The 20575-nt window shown below is 43.3% G+C and overlaps 1 protein-coding gene across 3 annotated transcripts in view; it reads right to left on the bottom strand.

Moving 5' to 3' along the window:
* Positions 1-14482, bottom strand: part of TMEFF1 (transmembrane protein with EGF like and two follistatin like domains 1) — a 112086-nt gene extending 97604 nt beyond the window's left edge. For 2 of the 3 annotated variants that reach the window (XM_048289427.1, XM_048289426.1), the window contains exon 1: positions 13638-14482. In XM_048289427.1, the coding sequence (XP_048145384.1) occupies positions 13638-13884 (247 nt within the window). In that variant the 5' untranslated portion in view covers positions 13885-14482. The remainder of the gene's footprint in view (positions 1-13637) is intronic. The other variant, XM_048289425.1, reaches the window with a different exon arrangement.
* Between the last annotated feature and the right edge of the window lie 6093 nt (positions 14483-20575).

The raw sequence follows: 20575 nt of genomic DNA, 5'->3' as shown, positions 1-20575 counted from the left end.
CATCAGTGCTGGCAAACTTGTATATCTGTCCTCCTCGTCATATTTATGTGGTCTCCTTGCCCAACAGCAGAAGACAGTCCAAATACAAAGCTGAGAAGGACAGAGACCTGGCAGTTACAGCACTAGTAGAAAGAAGACCACAGGAAAGCCAGAGGAGAGGGATCACAGGGTGGAAGAAGCAAGGATGATAAAAGCCACTGGAAAATATGGGATCCCAGGCCTGGAGAGAGAGCCCAGGGTTGCTAGGTCTTTGCTTTCCAGTAAATATGTGGAAAAATTCCATGCCTGTTTTTCAGATGGCTGGTTGATAGAGAACTACTTTCAGTGGTACCCATTACACCATTAACTCAGTGAGAGTTCTCTGCCAGGATTTAATGGTTTTAGCCTTCCTCACAGACACTTAAAAATCAGTCCATCCGTAGAAATGTTTGTATTTTCCCTAGTTGTTAGTGGAGAGGTTTGTTATCTTTTTTTTGTGAAGAACCTTGTGTTAAGCAAAGCCATAATAAAAGTGCAAATCAAGTGCTCAGAAACAAGAAGATTCCCAAATTAATGTTATTTGAGCAAATGAAATTTTTATGTTCTTGTGCAATGCTAGACAAGTTTCTCAAATCAGATTTTCCAGACATGTTCACTAATTGGGAATTTCTCATTGTCTGGATGCTTTTTTTCCTCAAAGCAATTCAAGCAGGGATGCAATATTTCACTGCAGTGGAAGCTGTTCATTGAATATATCAAGATCTATTTTAAAAATCTAAGTACCCTAATCCACTACTTCCCTAAAATCCAAGTTTTCACCCAGACTTAAAGTCTAATTAACACCAAAATAAAAGTGTAAATCAGTTTTCAGTCTGGCCCACGTGTAATTTTAGAGATGTTTGAAAATATATCCAAAAATGTTATTGATCATGTTGCTGAGGTGGGTGGGAAATTTCTGAACACAGAATTTTTAACAGCAAATTTATTGTAAAAATATTTATTATAATGTCCCTAATATCTATTCTCTTTAATATATTTCTATAAAATAATATTAAGATATAGATATTAATTATAAATTTTAATAAATAGTAAAACAAGGTTTTTAATTCCTTTGGTAGGACAGAGTTAAGAAAATAGTATACAGCAGGATCAATCATAAAGAAATGGGGCATAGGCCTGAGTGCAGAAATAGTGACCAAGGAGGCTCGATGCCATGGCAGATCTCCCCCAGCCATGGGGATGACACACTGTCAGCATGACAGCCAGCATATATGACAGCTCTTTTGTGGGAATGTTCTATTTACAGGAACAGAAAGAAATAGCTATGTGTAAGTTGCAGAAGTTAAATAGATATAGGAAATGAAATATTGACTTACCTAAACATGTGAATTATCCAACAACAAAAAAAAAATTAAAGGCAGTTGCAGTTATTTGTGGTCTGTAAGATTTTAGTGTCAACGCTGCATGTTCTAAAGCTACAGACATTTTTAAAAGGGAAACAAGAGGGATACATTTCAAAACTTAATTAGAGGGAAATGTACCACAGACCCTGCCAGTCTATATCAAAATCAAGAATTTATAAAAATATCTTAAATGGTTACTGATTTCAAAGGACTAAGTACCTTTTCATTTTCAGAATACTAAATAGAAGGTAATTCTAACAAGAGGGTATTCTCCATGTAAGAGATTAAAATGTAACAGTTAAATTTCCTAGTTTCCAAATTAATATGAAAACCTCAGTTTCCTCTTGCAGTTCAGTCTCATTAAAAATCCTTTAGCAGATCTCTAAATTAAAAAATCATTGTGGTGTATTCTTATGATACACAAGCTTTTGTAAAGTAATATTAGATTCCTATTTTGTACACAGAAAAAGGAAATAAATTAACTCCCGGGTAATATCCCCGAAACATTAGCAGTATGAATGGTGCTGGAGCATAATTAGATTTGCAGAAACTCTCTCCTCTGAACACCCATACACTATGCTATTTAGGACTAGTTTTGAAAACTGTAATTAAACAGTCAGAAAACCACTGGAAAAGAAACAAAATAACCAGCCACATAAAAGTCACAGGGAGAAAACAAACAAACAAGCCCCTGGTTGATCGTTTAGGTTTCTTAATGAGTTCTGGTATTTCCAGTAAGTTACAGAAGCCAGGAGGAACCTGAGCAGCCAGTTCTCTTCCTTTCAATCTTTAACAACTCTATTACGCTTCAAAAAACCAAATCACTGCTCAGCTTACTAAAATAACATTTTTCTCCTGTATGCATTCTTGTCAGATAAATCTATAGTTAATAATTCCTCTCTGTCTGCTCGTTTACCCATACAGAGACACCAGGAGAAACACAACTCCCAGAGCTCCTGCTAAGCCCCTCTGCCAGCCTGGAAAGGATTTTCAGGGGCTGGGAGTTTATAGTCGGGCTACAGCATGGCATCCATAGAGCAAGGAATGCTCTCCTGTTTCATCACCTCTGGCAACAGTGGCTGGCACAGGGCTGGAAGAGCCACCAGGTTTGTGGAGAACTGGTGGAACTCCAGCTCGCTTGGAGCTGAGGGCATCTCTGTAGCCCACCACACCGGCAAGCTAGACAAAGCCACTGGACCTGTGATGCCCAGCATTTCAGAGTCAGAAACAAGCCTTATTTAAGGGACAGACAGGAGGCCACCTCTTCTTCAACATATTCATCCATCTCTCCCTGTTCCCATCATGCCACTCATGCAGTTCGAAGCAGGTGGAAATTATTCACGGTTGCCTACCGGGGATTCCCTTGGCAAATGTAACGCTGGATTAGAGAGCTCACGAGTTGTCTTCCCGGCGGCTCCAGGGCCAGGGAGCACAGCTAGCGGACAGTCTGCCAAAATACGCCTGGTGTCAGCTTACAGCTCTTGAGGGAGACTTCTTAATTGCCATAAATTAGCCACTACTACCTGGTGGACAGCAGAGAATCAAGGAGCTCTGACTTGTTGCTGTCATTCCGCCCTCGCCCAGATGCTGCAAAGGACATCTTGACTTTGCCAGGTGCTGCGACAGCTGGCCAAGTGAGCAAGGAGCAGAACCCTATCCTCCCCCCAAGTATGGCCAGTCAGGCCAGGGACATGGAGTGAGGAGGGGCACCAGACCCATTATCATCCCTGCTCTGCATCGTCTCACTGCTTGTGTCGCTGCTAGTCTGAATTTAATCTGTGTTTTCTCTTTGAATGCAGGGCCACAGCCACACTCAGTTCACAGCCTCGGTCAGCTGTCTCTAACAGTGTTGTGAACACCCTAAATGGCAGAAAAAAATGTAGCCAGCATAAATCTTCACATAAATATAGCAGGAAAAAACCAACCAACCAACCAGGTAAATATGCACATGACTGAATTCTGCCCTTTGTCTCACACCCACACCTCTGAGATGGAATAAAAGGCCAATTTCAGTCCTGGGGTACACAAACACTGACTGAGGTACAGCTCACAAGTAAACCCAGGCTGAACTGGATATAAACACATCAGTGTGGCTTGGAGAAATGTAGGCAATTGAGCCCATGACTTTGGTACAGTTCTGGCTGCAAGCCAATAGAATATCATGGCTTCTATACCTCCAATCTGTAGAGCTGTATGAGACTAAAATTTACAGGTTCTTACTCCTCACTCTGTACATAGAGAAATCTGGTTTTCACAGGGACCCTGATCTGGGAGTTCCCGTTGCTGAGTGGTCAGCAATGCTAGAAAAACTCCTTAGGTAGTGGGCTTTACTCTACTGTTTAGGCAGTCAGACCATCAGCTCTCTTCCCCTGTTTGTAGAAATCTTTTTTTATAAGTGATTCATGGAGAAATACTAAGAAATACTAAGAAAATGAAAGACAATTTTGGGTATTATATTCGCACGATATACATGAGATTTTTGTTGTGTGTTTTGCTAGCTGTTTATCAACCTACCAATCCTCACCCCCAAGAAAAAAACAAAACCAAACCAAATAAGAAAAGGCCAAAATTGGAGGACAATATGGCACAAAGGTCTCCTTTCTCCTCAGCTCTTTTCAGAAATAATAGCATTTACCCACAGAGGACACGCAACAGCAGGTTCAGGTTGCTTTCCACAGTAGAAAAGAGATATTTTCCAACGTATTTCTTTCAGTTACCTGCAGTCACAGAAATGCATTGATCCCTTAGGCTGGAGAGGGGACCCATGGACAGATTCTCCACCTGTGTCAAGTGCCCCCCACACCAGCACGGCCAGACCTTGCTGCTGCCCTTCCTCCCTGCAGAAGCAGCTTGTACAGTATGTCATCTCCCAAACAGCCTATCCTGCACCTAGTCCTTACAATAAAAAAATCCCAAAACAACAAAAGCACCTTAAAAGTGGAAAATGAGCACAGAAGCCACCTTTTCTTAGTCTTTTCTAGATAGAGACTCAATGCTTCACAAGGAAAATCAGAGAAAAGTCATGAAGAGCTTTTGGTGGTAAAGCTATTCTGATCTCTTCTAGCCTGAGTTAACTGAAAGAGACTAAGGACTTTTAAAAGAAAGATGTAATTATGGCATAAAGCTAGTATTGGTATCTTATAATCTTTCATTAAGTAATTCTGAATGCACTGCAGGGTGACTTTAAATAGCACAGAAGTATCTATTGGCATAATACAGAATACTAGTAAGTAACTCCCATGACAGAAAAGCCTATGTATTTGGGAAAGAACTGTGAAATCAGTGAAAAACTTCACTTTCCTAAATTAACTCTGATCTCCAGCTTTTGACACTGAATTTTTGAGTCATTATGTTTGAATAATATAAGGGGGTTGGTATATAATACACTGCTTTAGATTGGGTTTATCAAGTGTGTAATAAAGCAGGATGTTCATCTCTTTTGTCTTCTGGGTGAGGACTCTTTTATTACAGTGTAGTATCTTTTGTCTTAATGCTGCTCTGCAGTGGATTGCCAGCTCATTAATTTTTCTGCTATAACACCCAAATCCCTTTGCTGATCAGTGTGCTGAATGATTGATTCCCTGCTCTCAGACTAATTTTTTACATTGGACTGCATTTACCATCTGGTAGATAAATCATCCAAAACACTCAAATTCGGAGCCTGGTTGCAGTGATCCTCTTTGTTTGTTCAGTCAGCAGCAGGAATATCACTTGCAAATGTGGAGGTTGTGTTCTCTCACCTGGATAACTGTTCCATATTCCAGAAACAGGTTTGAAAAAAGAGCACTGAGATAACAATAAACCTCTTGTCATTAACAAAAAAAAAATAAAAAAAGAAAAGAAAAAAAGAAAAAAAGTAGGTATCTCTTCTTTGTGTTTTCTAGCCAAAATTTTTGTTTAATTCCTAGCATAGCCACTTATTTCTCACATGAAAAAGAGTATTTCTTACAGCACAGAACCAATTTTTCACATTTCAAACACATTTAACTATTTTCATAAAGACATCCTTTGTAGTTGTAAACACGTGCACAAGTGAAGAAAAGGACATCCTTTGCAGTTAAAACAGAGAAGAAATACAATGAAATAAATTGCCTTCCCAACCCATGTTTAATATGAGAAAACAATTCTATAACCTCAACAGGAGCCTGGCTGGTTTATTTTCACTTTTATAACCCTGAAATGATACTTCCATAAAATTATACTTCCAATCAAGACAGTGAAAAGAACTCTGCCTCACAGAATTGTCTCAGAAAAATTCTGTGAGAGGTGAAGGACGAAGAAAAAGCTGTGGGAGAGATATGGTGCTTCAGGAAAAGAACCGTTCATCTGCCCATTGCATGTGGCAATATCGCTCAGGGAGGGGGCAGGGCATCCCTTTCTTTAGTCTAAGGATTTTTTGCTGCTCTTTGCTGCCCTGGAGAACCCATTCGGCACAACACACTGACCTCTGTCTCTCACAGAGGGATCAGGCAGAGGCAGCACACAATCAGAGTCAATACTAATTAGCAAAATGTAAACATTTCATTAGATCAATGCTTCCCTGAATTTTTAAAGTAACAAACTTCTATCCAGCCACAATTTTTTATCAAACTTTCTACGGAAATACCTATTGAAAGCAGTGTTTTAACTGTTTCCACCAATCAGCTAAAGACTTTATAACTTGTTCATGTGTTTTATGGACACCCTCAAGGATTAAAACTTGTATTTTCAAAAGCACTCATTCATTTTGAATGCCTAGACTATTCTGAACATTTTCTGCACATGCACAAACACCTTTAACTTTAACTCAAGCTTTTGTGTTGCTTTTGTTAAGATTCTTGTTCAGTTTAAAACTTTAGAGGAAATACAGCCACTTCTGCAAATGATGTTTATCCTAACACTCATTCTTTGTAGTCATATGTGAAGTGTCTCTGAATAGGAAAGAAAGAAAGCAAAACTCTTGTGAGGTACAACAACCTCCTCCATACACTTCAGGCTTAAGCAACAGGACACTTTGTCACCCACTGCTGAAATATGTGTGTTTATGGGAGGTTTTCTACAGCCATAGACAAGCAGATGTGACAGCTTGTCTTCATGGGGAGCTGTGTCCCTTCTTCCCTCACCGCCTGCAGTGCTCTCATCAGTTAATAACTGGGACCAGTTAAAACACTCCCTAAAGCAGCGTCTTTTTGTCACCCACAGGTGAACACTGATGTGTCTGACTCCTGAAGCTGTGTAGAAATGTGCCAGTCTGGGAAATAGTCAGGGCTGGATCTGGGATAAAGCAATTGGAGCCCCTAAAGACATGCATTTTGTGTTCACCTCGAACACACTATGGTGATCAAGGGTAGATTAGCCAGGGTTCGCACAAATCCTACTCTCTGGCTTGCCTGACCACCCCCATTCACCCCATCTGCTCCCACATGGATCCCATGAGACTGGTGTGAGGCACAGGAGATGCCCCAGGGCCTTTCCTTGAGGAACATGGCTGTTGCCTGCCAGCAAGCCAGGCAACTGGAATGAGGCTGCCTATAGCTTTGCAGCCAGGCAGAGCCACATCTCAGGAGGTTTTGGCCTCCAGACAAGACCTAAGAAGTACCATTTCATGTCCTGAACATTCTGTTTGTTGACATTGTACCTGTTCTCTTCTTTGGCTGCACCCCAGGGGATGGTCTGTGCATCTTACAAAAGTACAGAGAGTTTTGCACTTATTTAAGACACGTAGGAGCATGCTGAGGTCTCAGCCTGGTAGAAAAGGGTGGAAAGGACCCAGGAACGACCAAGACACGTCACTTCAGAAAAATTACTGACAGTTTTGTCTTGTTCCAGATTTTCTTCCCTTTAATTTTTACATGTTTTCCTGCTGGTCTTAATTACCGCTCTTTTTGAACTGTGATCATGAGAGCTTGAACATGGTTATATAGTGTGGGTGTTTCAAGACTGTAACTGCAACTAAATTTATTTTTATAATATGAAATCTAAAGAGAGGTATTACAAGGGTTTAATTTTATTCTAAACCAGATCCTTTAAACACTGTTACTGTAATACATAATCTATTATCAGAAAAGTCCTGCCTTTCCAGTCCTTAGAAATTGTCTACTATGATGAGAATTTAAATTATCCTAAAATAAATCCCGATTTGCTAGCCAAACACTGCCTCCTCACAAACCGCACTATGACCAACGAGGCAGCTTTAGAGCAACTTAAAAGAAATTGAACACTGATATCAGTGTAACATTAAATTGCTCTCCTAAACGGAGAAATTCACATCAATAGATATGCAAATGCATGCAGAACCTGATCTGTCTACCAGCTCCCAGCCAGGCAGGTCTGAGGATGTAACCAGATCCGAGAGAACAGGAGTCCTCCAGCTACTCTTGTAGCAAAGACTTTCCCTGGCATCTTGCTCCACAGAACACAGAAGCTCCCTGGCAAGAATCGTGAAGAGAAAAAATGACCTGGAAATTTTTCTCAATTTAAATAAACAAACAAATAAATAGTAGAACATATGACCCATAAATCCCAGATACTTAATGGCTCCACTATGGCACCACTAGATACTGTCCTAATAGTACAAGATTAAATAATTCTGCTTTCACATCCCCTTGAAGCCATCTGTGAACTAAATTAGAACCAAAGAGACATTGTAGCTGTTCATCAAGACAAATAAACAGATTTCAGGTTCTCCCGGAAACTTTAATTTCATCAGATCACAGTTTTGACTGCTGAACTTACTCCTAATCAGATTTTTTCTGTAACTTCTTAGCCTTTTGTGGAAGAAAAATATCATGCAAAGAGGACTCATTTTGCCAAGAAATGGTTTCATAAAATAAAATTTATTGTCAACTGATTTAGTGAAAAAAGCTCTTTTCTACATGCTTCTGAGTTCTGCAAAATACAGCTCCTCTCTCTCTCACACTCTCTCTCTTTTTCTTCCTCTATTTCTCCATATTTCTAAATTGTTAGAATTTCAAGATGAGCTAGGAATAAACTACAGCAATTAGAAGGGACTATTTAGTTTACAGCATAGTGTTTAATTATCATTTTTGTATTATCTAAAGCTATTTTGGGGATTGAACAATTTTTTAAAAGAGTAATTCTATAAAGAATATCTTTGGTTCTGCAGAATATTACATTCAGTTTAGAAAAAGACAGGCTTCCACCTCCATACCCCCATTCCTCTATCTCCACTCTGGTTCCACAGCATCTGTAAAGACTTATCAAGGAGGATATGCAGGAGTCTCAAGTCAGAAGAATAATGCTTTTTCAACATCCCTGGTGCTCAGCATTTTTCCTTCCACAAATGTTACAGCTACTGTTATCCTGGGAACTATTGCCACTGTCTGCTTTGCGGACACTCGCCAAAGTCTGACCACAGGCTGGAAAAGTCACAAGCCCTTTCAGTTGATGGATCAATGGTGGAATGTGATAATCTCTTTATAGAAAAAGGGTACAGCCTCCTGTCAATATCAGTGGGATTCTCTGCATTTGTACCTCTCTACCCAAAGCTCTAGGCTGCAGCTTCTTTCTTTTTCAAGTCCAAGTAAGTTTAACTCTCCCCTTTATCCAGTCTACCGTCAGCTCTAGAAGAAAACTGACAAAATATAAAATACTTATCGTTACATCAACAGGAAGAAAAGGATCAGATTTCTTGTTTTTGTCTTAGAAGAATTATCAGAGAGATCTTGGTACAGAAAGAATGTTTCCTTAGCAGTATTTTCCACAACAAACACACATTCTTTTCTCCTCTTTTCAAAAAAACAATAACGAAATTGGACTCAATCCAATCCCCTCAGTCAAGTCTCAATTGCTCCATCATGCTACCAGTTCCCACTAGTGACAATGATGGAGTGACACCTGTTACAAGATGATTTTCTGCTATTCTGACACTTTCAATTCTACTTTAATTACCTTTCGGCTCTTTAATCAGCATAAGAATCTGTACTGCAAGGACATTTCATGTCTAGGCAATTACACTAACGGGAAACAAATATGTGCATGCTACTGTCCAAGTTTTAATTTCTCTTTTTAATAATTGTTTTTACTTTTTACTTATAGCTGATTTATATTCATGCCTTATGATAGTTTCTCAAAGTGAAATGCAACCTGACTGAGTTTAGATCATTTGCTTCAGAAGTTCAATTGGCACAAACACATATCACATTTTATTTGGCTTGACCGTTATAATTCATTTACAGGAACATAACTCATAGCATCTTAGATAAAATAACCAATTATTCTAGTCCTGTCTAGATCAAGTGTATCTATGCAAACATAAAAAGACATGTAATTCTTAAAATACGATAATTTACCTGAACCTGTATCTCTCTTCCATCCCTTCCTCTTACGTTCTCACCAACATGGCTGCATATCTTCAGCACAAATTGGTTTTGCCCTGTGTAACTTAGAATGATACACGGAACAAAACCCCTCATCCACTTAATTTGAGTAAAAAGAACAAAGGGTATGTCTGTTCTAGCTGATAAGCAGAGATGAAAGCCAGTCTTGAGGCCACATCTCATTCTGGTTCAGAGAGTCCCCACTGAGCCCAGGCAGAAACCATGGCTGAGCTCCAGAGACCAGCAGTGCCTGAGGTTTATATCCTCCAAAATCCATGTTCACATCTGCCACGTGGACTGGGCCAAGGGAGCTACATGCTTGTGTTCACTCTCCCTTGTTACAGCAGGGACAGCCTGGATCCAAGCTTCAGACAATGCAATAGTTTGGTGTGAGAAAGAGTGCAAATCATTTTGGCCAACTCACTAATAAACTTAAGGCTTCATCTCAAGTGTAGACATACCAGATGTGAGTAGCTTTAGACCCCATCTTATCCTAAGGAAAAACAGATACAACAGCTCATACACAACAGGTGTCCAACAATAGTAAGCCTGGGGGATCCCTTCTACAGGATCTGGAGGACAGACATGAAGGCATCTAAGAAAGTAATGTAAACAAATGCACCATATTTGCATTTAAACAGGATCTCATCTTGCTCATTCAATCCTCAATAAGCTATCCTGAAACAACCTTATCTTTACTCACTTCTCTTAGAGAGATCTTAAGAAAAGCAGGGGTGGCACACAGTCTATGGGGCTTATAGGTGTTGCATAGAATCGTCTGTAGCAAGCCTATTTTATCACATGAGGGAACTACACACTGAAAGGCTTACCAACACAAACATATTCCTGTTAATTAAAATCCCGGGTGTACACATCCATACCAGTGCACTGAGCAGTATCTCTCATTGAATCTGAGTACCTTCCATCCAAATCTGCAGCGTTTGGTCAGTTATGATCAAACAGGTGACTGGAGCATATCTCACACCGGAGATTCAACTGGACTAAAACTGAAGCTGACGATGCCCATGCACAGTTTGTGTCTCTGGAGAGCACCATCGGATTAAGAGCTCAGGAAGTAACTGCATGTTATACTTACCTTTACACAGGGGATGCTATAACCCCCTGTAGTTCACAGCCCTTACTCAGATGAGCCTGAGCACAGCAGAGCCTGAGCACAGCAGCAAGCATCACAACACTGGCTCACGGACAGTCAGGGAGTATCGGGAATGTTACAGAAGAAGACTACAGGTAGCACTGGAAATAATATAACATCTCCAAAACACTGGCCTAGGACTCTTCTCCAGAAAGAAATACCTATTTTGTTTTTACCCCATTCTGGGTAAAATGGGGTTATTTTATTTCAGTAGCTTAGCAAAGTATGGATTGACAGATGAACAAACACACACAAGTCCACATTGTCAATTAACTCGAGATACATCTTAATTGTCTGTTTCCTGCTCTAATCACTTTATCATATCTTCTTTCCCTGGCCAGGGATGATTCAATCATATCACAATTTAACAAAAGACCAAGCTGCAATGATTCTGCCAAAGGAGCAGAATCAAGGCTGAAAAAGCTATCTCAATGTTCATGTTGTCTGCCTGTGTACTCCACCTTGCAATGTTCTTTTGTTACAGCAAACGCTTTCTTAAGCAGCATATTCTGTAGCAATAAAGGAGAGGACTTCAGCATTTCTGAAAAGAAATAACAAATAAATAAAGGTAGCTACATAATCTAACGATGATAAAATGTTACAAGCCCAGGAACCGTCTCAAGAAGTGCAAAAAAACCTGTTCGGGCAGCAGGTCAGACTGATGCACATATTAAACTTGCAAAACAGAAGAAGAAAGGAGAAGCATTTTGCTTCTTTGAATACGGAAAGCAATTTAGAGAGTCCAGTCATTTGAAGAAGTAGTCGTAGTGTTCTCAAGTTTAACTTTCAGTATAAACAGCAAAGTATGTGGTAGCGGTCCACTGAGAAGGGTGCTAATGCCAACATCTGGCCCCAGGTGTAAGTACAGGAAACTCATCTTTTTCAGGGGCTAGCTCCTTCAGTAAAAGTTAATGAAGCTGTGCAAAGGTAAGTGAGGGGAAAATCTGACCCAGATATTGTGTGTTGATGTTAGTTCTTTCAAAATAGTTTAGTACTGAAACCCTGCCATTTTCCATGAAACAGTTAACACATAGCAGAATCTGACTACTGCCTTTTAAACAAAATTTTTCTTCCATATTTTTGGAGTTACCCTGAAAAAAGTGCCTGCCACAAGTATGTATATAGCACATACATTTGCTTGTGCCTATTTTTAGTAGAACCGAATCATGCTGAATGCTGTCAATATAGCATACGGTTTTCTAATTCCAGGCTGGAAAGCCCTCTTTCTGTGACGGTTTCTAAATAATGATATCCTTGTGTTCCACGTCATCTTAGAAACTTCCTCATACATTTCAGCAGCCCCCCCCCCCCCCATATTTAATCTCACTGATTTATGCTCATGCCATGGTCTAATGATCCACATGTCTCTGATGGGTAAGCCGCTAACGCCAGTGACACATTAACCTATTAACCTCTCTTTAAAAATAACCATCATATTCATACAAACAGAATGAAAAGTCAGGCAGCAGCAGCAAAACAGTAGCGTTGTGGTATCATACAGTAACACAGTGTATATCTGAACTGGGTAAAATGAAGAAAAGAGGAGCATTTCAAGAACGTGCAGCAGATTTATTATATTGCAAGACCATTTTGCCACAGTTTGCTGGTCTGCGAATTTGATAGCCTGCTTTAGCAGCATTATCCGTATTGTAAAATGTAATTGGGAGGAAGATCACTCTTCCGTTCACTCATTTCTTGAAATCTGTTGTACAGTTTAGGGACCTTACCCTGGAAGGTACTGAGTGTTCCTTCCAACGTGTAAATTGTCTCCCAATCCCACTGAAGACAATGGGAGCGGGGGGCTCTGCGCACAGGGCGAGAAACCTTCATCACCTTGGAGAAGGCACTTTGCACAGCTCTCGCTGGCGATTCGTTCAGTGGAATAAACCTATCTTTTTAAAAGGCAGGAGGAGGCATGCACAGCCATTTTTCAGAGAAAAAAAAAAATCCGTTTTCTAAATAGTAGTTTTAGAAGGCATATAAATCTTTCTAAAAACCTGTAAACTTTATATTGTACGTATTTACTTTCTTCTACTTTAAAACCACCATATCCCTCAAGATATAAGGAAACGTGCTGCTGTCAAGCCTAACCAATCCATCCACATTGTAACCTTACAATACCAGCATATAATTATGTATATTATGTATAAGTCATGCAACCAAAACCAGGAAAAAACCCTAAAAAAGCTTTTTCTGAGCACATCACGGAGTATTTTGCTGCCTACACCTCATCCAGAGTGAATCTATACAACAGCGGCAGAAGGACGGGCGGAGAGGCTACCCCGGGTCTGGGCTGCTCACAGCAAGAGTGAGACCCAAGAAACAGCCCGTGCGAGCCGTCAGGGGCTGCGCTCACGGCTGCCGCCCAGTTCGCACCCTCTGCTTGCGGCAGGACGGGCACGGGGCAGCGGGAGGGAGGAAGGCGGAGGAGGGGGCGGGATGCGGGCAGCCCCGGGGCGGCCGGCGCGCACCTGCCGGCACCGCGGCGGGGGGCAGCGGGGAACAACAAAAGCTGAGCGGCGGCGGCAAAGCCCTTCCCTTCAGCCGGGAGACCTTGGAGAGGGGCTCCCCGCACCCCGGAGAGGGGCATCTCCCCGCCGGCCGGGGAGCCGGCTCGCCGCACCCGGGGCCGGGGCGGGCGCCGCTCCTTTGTTTTCCGCCTCCCGCAGCGCCGCGCCGGGCCGGGCCGGGCGGAGCAGGGGGGCCGCGCTCAGCCCTCCCTCCACGTGCACGCGTGGGCCGCCCGCAGGGGCGAGCGCGGGGCGGGAGCCGGCGGGGCATTACCTGAGCAGTTGATGCCTTTCCCCTTGCCCCCGCCCTGGCACTCGGAGCCGGGCAAGGGGTGAGAGGCGCGGCCGGCGGGCAGCGCGGAGAGGGCGAGCACCAGGAGGGCCGATGTGTAGCAGAGCGCCAGCGGGGGTCCCGCCCGCAGGAGCGGCCGGGCGGCGGCCGGGCTCTCTCCCAGCATGGCGAGGGGCGGCGGAGAAGCAGCGCCGGCGGCAGCGGGATGGCGGCGGCAGGCCCGCAGCATCAGCCGGAGCCCGCGGCGCCGCCCGGGCGGGACCCTCCTTTCTCCGCCGCGCCGGAGCGCACCTTCAGCATCCCCGCCGCAGCGGCCGCACGGACCCGCCGCCGCCGCCGCCGCCGCCGCCGCCGCCGCCCGGGCGCGGGCAGGGCTGTCCCCGCCGGTGCCGCGCTCGGTCCGCGTCCGTCCGCCCGCGGTGCCGCCTCGCCCCGGCCGCGCTCCTTTGTGCGCGGCGCCCGGCAGCGCCGCCGCTCCGCCTGCAACAAAGGGAGCGGAGCCGAGAGGCTGCTGCTGCCGCCGCCGCCGCCGCGGAGGGGGAGGAGGAGGAGGGAGAGAGAGAGCGAGAGAGAGAGAAGGGGGAGGAAGCACACGTGATGGCAGCCCCCTCCCCCGGGACCAGAGGGGAGGTGAGGGGCTTCTCCTCGCTCGGCGGGCAGGGCGAGCGGCGGCGGCAGCGCCCGCCCTCACGGCGGGGCCGCCCCCGCAGGGAGCGGGTGCGGGGTCCCGGGGCGGCGCCGGGGCGGTAGCGGGCACAGGCGACAGGCGTGCGGGGATAGCACCGATGGGTGAATGGAGCAGAGAGGGTCCCCGGGCGCGTCGAGGAAGAGAGACCGCTGGCACAGCGTTTGTCACTCTTCGGGGTGGTTTTTTATTATTCACTAATAAGCCGGTGTGAGCGGGGCTGGGAAAGAAAGCAAAGAGACTATCTCTGCTATTGATTAATTGTAAGGGTTGCGTTTAATTTTTACTGAACGGAATTCCAGCACATATAGCAGGAGCATTTGTACCAGTCCAAATAAATTAATATATTTACGGTGAAGGCAGTGAGTTTTCTAACACTGCTTTTACTATCTACGTGTTTTCCAGTCCCTTACATGGAGACACTTCAGAGGTCAGAAGCACTGCACAGGCTTGAGTGCAGATGCTCAGCATGTATCTGTGTGGCTGAAAGCTTTGTGTAAATTGACAGCACAGTGACTGGTTTTACATAGCGAAAACACAAGGCAATGCTTTACATTCAACGAGATTTTTTCCTGTCTCAGTTGACACATTTCATGCAAGTTTTTTAATCCACTGTGCAAGCCATTTGTTTTTCAGGAACAAAAACTGCCTCTTTCCTTGATGTCTCTGCTGCTACATGTCGCTGATGGGCTGTACGGTGTAGACCTTGTGTGAGGAGTTTTGCTTTGCACTAAGGTATAGCTCTTGTGTGAGGAGACCTTTGAGTAGTTTGTTAACCAGAGCAGTCAAGAGCAAGGCCATAAATCCAGGAGTAAGCTTTGGGGAGGCACAGTGATCAGACACATAAAGTCAGATTGTTGTCTGCTTAAATACAGCAGTGAAGAAGTCCTGTATTACTGAGAGAGCAATTTCCTTTTGGCATAGGGGGTTCAGCACTGGCTGCCTCTGCCAAGTAAATGTCCTTCTGTAATTACTTGGTGATGCTAGATGTGAGAAGACCTCTTCTCCTCCCCTCCTTAACGTGGGGCACATTAAATCGCATGGAACTGGGTCTGATGAAACTGGGCTGCTGCGTGTGGTACAGTGGCCAAAATGTTCAAAGGTCCCTAGGTTTGCATGCTGCTCTCTGCTCTGCTAAGCAGATAAACCTTTGGGATCTTTGGCTCATGGGACTGGCACAGATGTTTTGAAGGTAGTATTTTGCTGTTGTAGGAGAAAATGCTCTGTATAACTCGTTCCATAAACACATCCAGATCCATCTTACACTAAATATGCTGTTTTCCTGTACCTCTTGTTGAAGGGCTGGACCAGAACAGCTCATCTCAAACACATTCAAGACCAGTTCATACTCATATGTCCTTGTGCCATCCAGTGTTTCAGTTAGTCATTTCTCTTTCCCCTGAATTTAAATCTATAATACATTTATAGGCAGTAGTCATAGCCACTCTTTGCTGGTCTAACCTATCAGTACATTTTATTAGTCTCCTCCTGTAAGACAGAGCCTCTGTAACTCAAATTTTACTGCATAAATAGAGTTTGGATTCAGCTTTCTTCAGCATAGCTGCAATTTGTAACAGCTTTTTACAAACTATTGCCAGTCTCTGCAATAGAGGTAGTCTCTCCTGGTTTCTTCCAAAATTACCTTTTCTGATACAGCAAATTTGCTTTTTATATGGCCAAATCTTACTGATGGTTCAGGTCATGCTGTGAGTGACAAATACAGGCTACTCCTTGTATTTGTCATTTACAGTCAATAATAATAATAATAATAATAATGCTTTTTATAAATGTCTAAGTGCATGACCATATCTTTTCCATTATTCATCCCATTTCATTTATTCCAGTCCTCAAGATTATATAGTCATGTCTACAATATATTCTGAACCTCCTTTCTATTAATGGTTTTGCACAGTTCTTTGTGTCCTCTTCCACATAAATTAAAAATTACGCAATACTAACTATTGGTCTCAGAACAAATTTTAACAGTAACAGTACTTCTCCCAGTTCAAACATCCCCCTTCCAGGGCAGTGGGTAGTCAGCTGTAGGGAGTTCCCAACTGAATTTACAGCTTTGTTTCAGTTCCCCAAGTCTTTCAGCTTAGCTAGGCAAACTATATCCTGGACACATAGAATGGTTTGGGACAGAAGGGACCTTCAATACCATCTAGTTCCAGCCCTCCTGCCATGGGCAGGGACATCTTCCACTAGACCTGGTGGCTCAAAGCCCCATCCAGCCTGGCCTTGAACACTTCCAGGGATGGGGCATCCACAAACTCTCTCAGTTTAGAGTTGCTGCCCCTTGTCCAATCTATATAAACCCTTGTAACAAGACCCTGTCCAGCTTTCTTGTAGGCCCCTTTCAGGTGCTGGAAGACTGCTCTAAGGTCTTCCTGGAGCCTTTTCTTCTCCAGGCTGAACAACTCTAACTCTCTTAGCCTGTCATCATAGAAGAGGTGTTTCAACCCTCTTGGTGGATCATCTCTGTGTCTCTTTTCTGTACTCACTCCAACGAGTCCACATCCTTCTTATCTTGGAGGCCCCAGAGCTGGCCACAGTATTCCAGATGGGATCTCACAGGAGTGGAGTAGAGAGGGAGCATCACCTCCCTTGATCTGCTGGCCATGCTGATTTTGATGCAGCCCAGGACATTTCTGGGATGCAAGCGCACATTGCCAGTTCATGTAGACACTCTCATCAACCCTCATGTCCTCTTCAGAGCTGCTCTCAATCCATTCTCTGCCTGTATTTGTTCTTAGGATTGCCCTGATCCAGGTGCAAAGATCTTGTGCTTTGCCTCACTGAGTATCATGAGGTTCACACAGATCCACCTCTCAAGCCTGTGAAGGTCCCTCTGCATGGCATCCCTTCCCCCTGGCGTGTCAGTCGCACCACACAGCCTGGTGACATTGGCAGACTTGCTGAGGGTGCTCTCACTGCCACTGTCCTTGTTGCCAACAAAGATGTTAAACAGCGCCAGTCCCGCTACCAACCCCTGAAGATATCACTCATCACTGGACTCCACTTGGACATTGAGCCATTGCCTGCAACTCTCTGAATGCGACAACCCAGCCAATTTCTTATCCCCTGAGTGGTCCATCCATCAAATCCATGTCCCTCCAATGTAGTGACAAGGATGTTGTGCAGGGCAGTGTCAAATGCTTTGCACAAGTCCAGGTAGATGATGTCAATTGCTATTCCCTTATCCACCACTGTAGCCCCATTGTGGAAGGACACCAAATTTGTCAGACATGGTTTGCCCTCAGTGTTAAAGCTTTTAACAAGTCCAGATGGATGGTAAGTAAATTGTATGGGGTTTGGTTTTGGCTTTTTGTTGCTGTTGTTTTTTGACTCCTGGGATGAATGACATGCCATTTTTTATCTAGAGAAGCCATATCTGAGCAGTGCTATCTGTCTCGAAGCATCTTTAGCTAGTATAAAGTGAGTGATACAGTCATGTTTGATTGGCAAATTCACACTGTGCCAGCTGGGTATTCATTTCTCTTCTGTTCTCTGATACATGTATTAAAAAAAAACCCCTAAACACTTTCCTGCCAGCTTTAAAAGCAAAAGAATTCAGAAAGAATTCGAGCAAGCTGCTTCTGTAGAGCAAATTGTTGCAGACAGAGGGAATGCCACACCAACAAAATGACAGATCCTGTATGTCTTTGGGATCACACTAAACTCTGCCACATTTGGTAACTTCCCTCTTTGTCAAGTAAATGTAACTTTATTGCAATTATCCAACAATTTCACTTTTGCTCACCTCCAACTGCTCTTCTGTGAAAGTAGGAAGCTATACAGATTGTTGAAAATTGTCATCCTTGGTGAGCTCTTGAACACCAGCAGCAGTTTTTAAGTCCCCTGCTGATGCACACATAATTTCTGCCCCCGTCCTCCGTTATTTTTCCCCAGTAGTTCTAGAAATGAAAATGTACAACCAAAGGGAAGCAGGGAATATGAAAGAACAGAGAGAAGCTGCCAGACCAGCAAGAGTGATTTCATTTGCCAGAGATCTGGATACCATACAGATACACTTAATTGTGAAAACACTGTTTTATTTTGTCTTGGAGAGCAGAGATCTATAATTTAGTGAAACCATCAAAGCATTGTTTGGAGCTCCCTGTGGCCTTATGCATCAGACAGTAGAATCCTGCTCTTGCCAGGTATTTTGCCAGAGAATTGTATTTACTAAACTCAACTTTCCTTCTTACCCAAAAATCCCTTCCCAACTTCTGTAATTGTAAAGAAAACATCAAAAATATTAAGAGTATAAACTAGGACAGTGTTCACAGAATCAAAGAAATGCAAAAATGTTGAGGCTGGAAGGGACTTCTAAAGGTCATCTGGTCCAACTCACTGTGTTCAAGCAGGGCCACCCTGAGCCAATTGCTCAGAACTGTGTCCAAACGGTTTTTTACCATCTCCAAGGATGGACACTCCAAAACCTCCCTAGGCAACCTGTACCAGTGCTTGGTCACCCTCACAGTGAAAATGTGTTTCCTGATGTTCAGAGAGAACCTCCTGTGTTTCACTTTGGGCTCATTGCCTCTGGATTTAAATCAAAGATGATGTCTAATGAAATCTGGAATCAGCGTCAACAAAAGACCCAGGAGTTCTCTCATATAAACTATTTCACTTTTGTTACTTGACCAAAAATACTCAGTTAATGCAATAGTTGAATTTATTTACCTATCTCTGTTAGGGGGTTTGTGCCCAAAATCTCAAATGACACTTACCTAATCTGCCACCTTCAGTATTTGCAACTTGGATAGTACAACTAAGGACCTTCAGTATATAGTCCCACTGTATTCTGATAAAATAAAATGAGTACAAAACCAGCAAAGAACCAGGTGGCACTGGCTATATCATTTAGCTGCATACATAGTTCATTAGCTATTAAACTTTGTATTTAATTGAATTTTTTTTTCAGCACCACAGAATTTCTTCTGTGTTATTCCTGAGTTCTTCAGCAATCAGATGCACGGCCCAGGATTTACAATGACATCAGATTTGGGAGTCTATCCAGCAGAGCCTGCACAGGTTGTTCTTGCCACACTTACCATGCAAACATAACTGTGGAGAGGTTTTCTTGCCTGGAAGGCTGAACAGAAGGAGTGTTTAGCATAGTACTCTCTTGCTCCTTTCCATCCGGGACTAAATATGTGGCACCAGTCTCAGACCAATACTTGCCCTCTGTCAAAGTTTCATATGTCTAACTTTTGGTGCAGAAGCTTGTTCAATTGATTCAAGCATCTAACCCCCTCAAAGCTGGGGGAAAAAAAGCCAGTTTAGGCCAAACTGTATTTGCTATCACAGTAATGAGGACAGAGTGAGGGGAGGGCAAGAGCTCAGTAAAGCTGGGCTTGATGATGCTGTTCCTAAGAGATGGGAAAGAGTGATGCCTTGATGGGGCTATCTAAAAACAGAGACTAGAAAAAATTAAGAGGATAAAAGTGGGTATTTATTGAAGGGCCTTCAGGTACACTTTGGGCAGTCAAAACCCTTCAGAGAGGCTACACCCAAAATAGACCTCTGGGTGATGTTTTTTCATACTTTTATAAGTTTGGTCCATTTGCATATTGGGGTTAATTCTCCAATTACAGTTTCAGGTAATGAAGTCATTACCCCAAGTTTGTTCCCCACCTTTAGAGGCTTTGTTTACATATTTTAGGACCTGAGACAGTAAAGTGTCCTTGAGTTTCAGGCCTAGAGAGGAATTGTTTTTTCTGACCAGAATGGGAAAACAGTAGCTAACAGGCTACATAGAGTCTTAGACTTACACACTAAAGTATTACAGGATATGAAAAATATAAAAGCTAAAATCCTAAGGCATCAAGAGAGGGCTGACTACTACTTGTGCCCTCTCCCCACCAGTGTAACTTCATCAAGGCTCTGGGGCACGCAACACAGGCAGTGGCACAGTGGCCATTTTACTGCCCCCCCAGCACCCTGCTGCCCTGTTCAGCTGTGTCCTTTTCCAGTGCATAAAGCTGCCTCAATGCCTCACCAATTTTTAAGGCAGCAATGTGCTCAAGCTAGTTGTTATTGGGAAGCTGAGAACTCTTTCCCTTGTGCTATGCCACTCTGTTTTGCATTTTCTACCCCACTCCTGTAGTTCTTCTCTATTCCCCTCCTTTTATTTTAATCTTTAATTTTTCAGATGTTTCCCTAGATTTTATGCTTTTCCCTTTTCCATTCACCATGGTGCCAGATCTGTTTCTCTTCTTGGAGTTGT

Source organism: Corvus hawaiiensis, chromosome 30, assembly GCF_020740725.1.
Source record: "Corvus hawaiiensis isolate bCorHaw1 chromosome 30, bCorHaw1.pri.cur, whole genome shotgun sequence".
Classification (NCBI taxonomy): domain Eukaryota; kingdom Metazoa; phylum Chordata; class Aves; order Passeriformes; family Corvidae; genus Corvus; species Corvus hawaiiensis.
Note: the sequence above shows the minus strand (reverse complement) of the source record. Positions and strands in the feature narration are given on the sequence as shown.